At 53.6% G+C, this 5,000-nt stretch overlaps 1 protein-coding gene across 1 annotated transcript in view; it reads left to right on the top strand.

The window, feature by feature from the left end:
- caskin1 (CASK interacting protein 1) overlaps nt 1-5,000 on the top strand; it is a gene marked incomplete at its 5' end in the record, with an annotated part of 37,187 nt that overhangs the window by 29,107 nt on the left and 3,080 nt on the right. Inside the window, 5 exons of the mRNA XM_084488459.1 lie at nt 168-306; nt 1,047-1,190; nt 1,419-1,654; nt 1,697-2,737; nt 3,560-3,958. Of these exons, the coding sequence (XP_084344585.1) occupies nt 168-306; nt 1,047-1,190; nt 1,419-1,654; nt 1,697-2,737; nt 3,560-3,958 (1,959 nt within the window). The remainder of the gene's footprint in view (nt 1-167; nt 307-1,046; nt 1,191-1,418; nt 1,655-1,696; nt 2,738-3,559; nt 3,959-5,000) is intronic.

Here is a 5,000-nt window from a genome sequence, read left to right on the forward strand (position 1 = left end):
ATAGTGTTTAACACAGTGTGATGTCATCTTCACGTTCTCTAATTGCCTTTGATGATAAATGATTCCTCCAGAAGTTTCTTGACCTCAAGGTCCCTGCAGCAGGTCACACACACACACGTGTATGTCTAACGGGTTGCCCTGGTTGTGTCTGGTGGTGCTATCCCCAGGCCAGTCTAGGGGAGTGGCTGTCCGCTATCGGTCTGAGCCAATACCACCAGGTGTTGGTGCAGAACGGCTACGAGAACATCGACTTCATAACGGACATCACCTGGGAGGACCTACAGGAGATTGGCATCACCAAGCTGGGTGAGATGGAGGGCTAGTCTCCTTTTACACTAACCAAATCCTGGTCTAGTCTTAACACAAATCTCACTCCTTCATGTGTCACCTTACGGACGATTCAAATAATGCATCGGATTTAATCCAACCAGATGTTCGCACCCGTTTTGTTTCCCAAAATTTATAGTTGCTTGAAAATGATTTGCCAACACGATTATATCTAGCATCAGGAGAGAGAGGTATAGGTAGAGATTGAGGGAGAAATAAATCAAGAGATCGAGGGAGAGGTATAGAGGTAGAGATCGAGGGAGAGGTATAGAGGTAGAGATTGAGGGAGAGGTATAGAGGTAGAGATCGAGGGAGAGGTATAGAGGTAGAGATTGAGGGAGAGGTATAGGTACAGATATGGTATACAGGTCTAGAGGTAGAGAGAGATAGAAGTAGCAAGGTGGAAGGAGATAGAGAGAGGTTCAGATATAGACAGATAAAGAGGTAAATAGGTGCCGAGGTAGAGAGAGGGAGGGGTAGAGGTAGCGAGGTAGGAGTTAGAGAGAGGTAGAGATAGAGAGAGATATAGGTAGAGAGGTAGAAAGAGGTAAAGAGAGGTAGATTTAGAGTAAGAATGAGTGAAAGAGAAACTGGAATTTGGGCTTTTGGTCATCAGCTACTTGAATTTTCCTCACGTCATCTCCACAAAGACGCTGAAATTGTGGCGAGTTCTGACTTAAAGAAAATAAAGTATAAAACATGTCTGTGTGTGTGTGCAGGTCACCAAAAGAAGCTGATGCTGGCTGTGAAGAGGCTGGCCGAGATGCAGCATGGCTCAGAGGGGCGGGGCTCCTTCAAGAAGAAGCCTCCACCAATCACACAGCAGCAGGAAGTCATGTCCATTGAGAGCCCGCCCCCAGATGGTGAGGTCACGGCAACAGATTCCTACAGTTCAATCTGTAAAACACACCACTTTGTGCTTGTTAAATGATTAAAAAATGACAGCACTTGTTTTGGAAATGTTAAAATTCACATACATTTTTTTACTTATTTGGTTAATCCGTTTTCACCAGTTATTGGATGGATAAATATTTGTTGGATATTTATCATTTTTATTCTGATTATAATGATGATCGTGTTCTGTCCTCCAGAGGTAATGTCTCCCAGGATGACCACCTTCCAGGACAGCGAGCTGAGCTCCGAGCTGCAGAGTGCCCTGATCCAGCCGGGACCCGAGGCCAAGACCCAGCGCAGCCGCGCCCTCAGCAAGGAGCACGACGACGGGCCGCAGGGAGGAGGAGGAGGAGGAGGAGGAGGAGGAGGAGGACCTCCAAAGAAGGAGGCAAGGACCATGAGGCAGCAGAGCAGCACCGCCTCCACCACCATCTCCTCCTCGTCCTCCTCCTCCGCCGCCGCCGCCGCCGCCGCCCAACGCGGCGGCGGCGCGCCATCGCAAGGGAAGCCCCGCCACGCGCACGGCCACGCCCACGCCCACTCCCAGCCCGCGCCCCCCTACACCCCGCCGCACACCCCCACCAAGACCCGCACCTCCTCCTCCTCCTCCTCCACGTCCTCCGTCCAGAGCGCGTCCGCCGCCGCCGCCGCCCCCACCACCACGCAGGCCCCCAAGCCCAAGCCGGGAGCCCAGCTCATCCAGGGGCCCCAGTCGCCGCGGGCCCATCGGCCCCAGTCTCCCACCGCGCAGCGCGGGGCGGCCAACGCCCAGGCCCACCACCCCCAGGCACCCAACGCCCATCACCCCCAGCGGCCCCTGGAGCCCCGGCCGGAGGCCCCCCAGAACCAGGTGCCCGTCCCGCTCCTCTGCCTGCCTCCGGAGACGGATCAGGGCGAGGGAGAGGGGGGCGGCGGCGGCGGCGGCGGCGAGCCCAGCGCCCTGCAGAAGAAACGCGCCCACAGCCTCAACCGCTACGCCGCCTCGGACGGAGAGTGTGACGAGAGGGGTGGGGGGGGAGGAGGAGGAGGAGGAGGAGGGGGAGGAGGGGGAGGATTGGAAATGCCCGGGGGTCAGGGCGCAGGGGGAACTGGCGGCGGCGGCGGCGGCGGCGGCGGCGGCGGCGGCGGCGGCGTCGGGGGGAAGTACGCGACGGTGACCCACCGGGTGAGCCGCAGCCACTCGGTGCGCAACCAGGAGAAGAACGTCAACCGCAGCCAGTCGCAGTCCTTCGCCCTGCGGCAGAAGAAGAAGGGGCCGCCCCCTCCGCCGCCCAAGCGCTCCAGCTCGGCCATCTCCACCTCCAACTCCAACCTGACGGAGGCCCAGCCCCCCATCCACTCCACGGCCGGCGGCCTGCTGGACGTGCCGTACCTCCAGCAGCGCCGCGCCAGCGACCTGGGCGTCTCCGTGGAGACCAACAGCATGGGCAGCGTGCGTAGCATCGCCGCCATGCTGGAGATGTCCTCCATAGGGGGCGGGGCCAAAGGCATGGCGCTGCAGAGGAACTTCCTCCAGGTGAGGTCCCGGCCGGAGAGATCCCCCGGTTAAGGTCGAACACACAGGGATGCTAGATGGGTTTTTTGTTAAATGAATCACTAATGTTTGCAGCCTAACCATTGATGTTTTGAAGCTTTTTCGTCGGCCTTTTACTTTATTAATGCGTTCATGCTTTCAAAACCTTCGAGGCATGGTAGGTATTCATTCATCATAATGTTCCACCGAAACATTGGTTGAAGCAAATGAAACAAATAGATACAATTCCAGGACGCCCCAAAATGAAAATTTCTCGCTATATAGGTTTTCAAATGCATTTCAATACCGAAACTATCTTAAAACGTGTTCCACTGAGGACCTCTTCAACCAGTCGATAGCGGGGCGCTGGACCAGCCAAAGCTCATGTGGGTCGTTTTGGTCCTATTGACAAAGAGCCTATTCTCTCATTCAGGTTGGCATTCCTGTTGCATGGTCAGGGTGTGATGACATGTATCTGAAAAAAATCCACTGTGAGACAGCCAAGACAGAAGCATCTGCTCAATGACCATGAGAACATGACATGGTCCTGATCACAGCAAATGCTTGTAGGCCCCTGGGGGGCGTCCTCGTTGTGATTCAATGTCAACGTGACCCAAGTGCTTTGCCCGCTATTTTTTCTGCCTTGATCGGCTCACCTTTTCGTCTTTAGTACCCCGGAGGCCCCCGGCGTTGAAAGAGACTAAACTGACTTAAACAAAAGCGTCCAACATCGTTATCTTTAAAATGTAGATGTCACACGGTCACTCTGATCCGCGCTGTCTCACCCTCCCCCTCACCCGACGCTCTCCTCGTCTACCCGCCCAGGTGGCGCCGGGCGCCAAGACGCGGGACGCCATCGGGCTGGACGGCGAGGTGGTCAACCGCCGGCGCACCATCAGCGGGCCGGTCAGCGAGCTGGTGGCGGCGGCCCGGCGCGACCAGCCCATGGTGCTCTCTCTGGCCCCCGCCCCCGGCCGCGCCGCCCCCCACGCTCATCACGCCCCCGGCGCGGAGCACCACAACGACTGCCCTCGCGTCACGCAGCCCGCCGCGCTGCCCCCGCCTTCTGCCGCCATCGCCGCCGCCGCTTCCCCCTCCTCTTCGCCGCCGCCCTCGTCCCCGCGGCCCGGCCTGAGCGTAGGCAGCTCGGCGGAGGACGTCCCGTTGGCAGAAGAGACGGACGTCGCCATCCGCCGTCCGGGACGAGGAGAGGGAGAGGGACAGGTAGCTATCTATCTATGTGACTCTAGCGCGCTCTCTCTCTCTCGCTCTCGCTCTCTCTCTCTCACTCTCTGTATGGCTCGCTGTCTCTCCCTATCGCTCTCTCTCTCTCTCTCTCACTCTCTCTCACTCTCTCTCTCTGTATGGCTCGCTGTCTCTCCCTATCGCTCTCTCTCGCTCTCTGGCTAGCTATATGACTCTCTGTATCTGTTGCTCTCTCTCTCTCAGCTGTCTCTACGTATGCCTCTATTTCTCTCTCTCTCTCTCTCTCTCTCTTCCTGTCCTCTGATACACGCTGGTTCTCTTTCCATGTGTGTTCTCTCTCTCCCTCTCTCTATCTCCATCCCCCTCTTTCTCTCTCTCTCTCTATCTCCATCCCTCTCTCTCCCTCTCTCTATCTCCATCCCTCTCTCTCTCTCTCTCTCTCTCTCCCTCTGTCTCTCTCTCTCTCTCTCTCTCTCTCTCTCTCTCTCTCTCTCTCTCTCTCTCTCTTTCTCTCTCTCTCTCTATAAATATTTATATATATATATTAGGGCTGTCAAGCGAAAAAAAAAAAAACAAATCTAATTAATTACAGGCTCTGTGATTAATTAATCTAAATTAATCGCATACTTACACTTTGCAGAGAAAGTATTTCAAAATAATTTAATTAAAATAAATGATGTCTTTCATTAACATTAACGGTGCATTTTAAGATCAAATTAATAACATTTCCATCTCACTCAAGATGCAATGCATTTCGGGCAAAAAATACACAATACTTTGTTTTGACCTTAACACTTTTTCTTGGATACTGTATGTGCCAAAAAAGAACTCAATCTGAAAAAAAGAATACATAAATAATAATACTAATAATAATACTAATAATCTGCGTTCATTTTTTTAACGCGTTATTTTTTCTGTGATTAATTAATCGAAATTAACGCGTTAATTTGACAGCCCTAATATATATATATATATATCTTGCTCTTACTGTCTGCTGTGCTCTTTCTCTCTCTCTATATATCTATATGCTTATACGTATGCTTTTCTATGTGACTACCTA

The sequence above is a fragment of the Micromesistius poutassou genome (genome assembly GCF_964030765.1).
Source record: "Micromesistius poutassou genome assembly, chromosome: 1".
Taxonomy (NCBI): domain Eukaryota; kingdom Metazoa; phylum Chordata; class Actinopteri; order Gadiformes; family Gadidae; genus Micromesistius; species Micromesistius poutassou.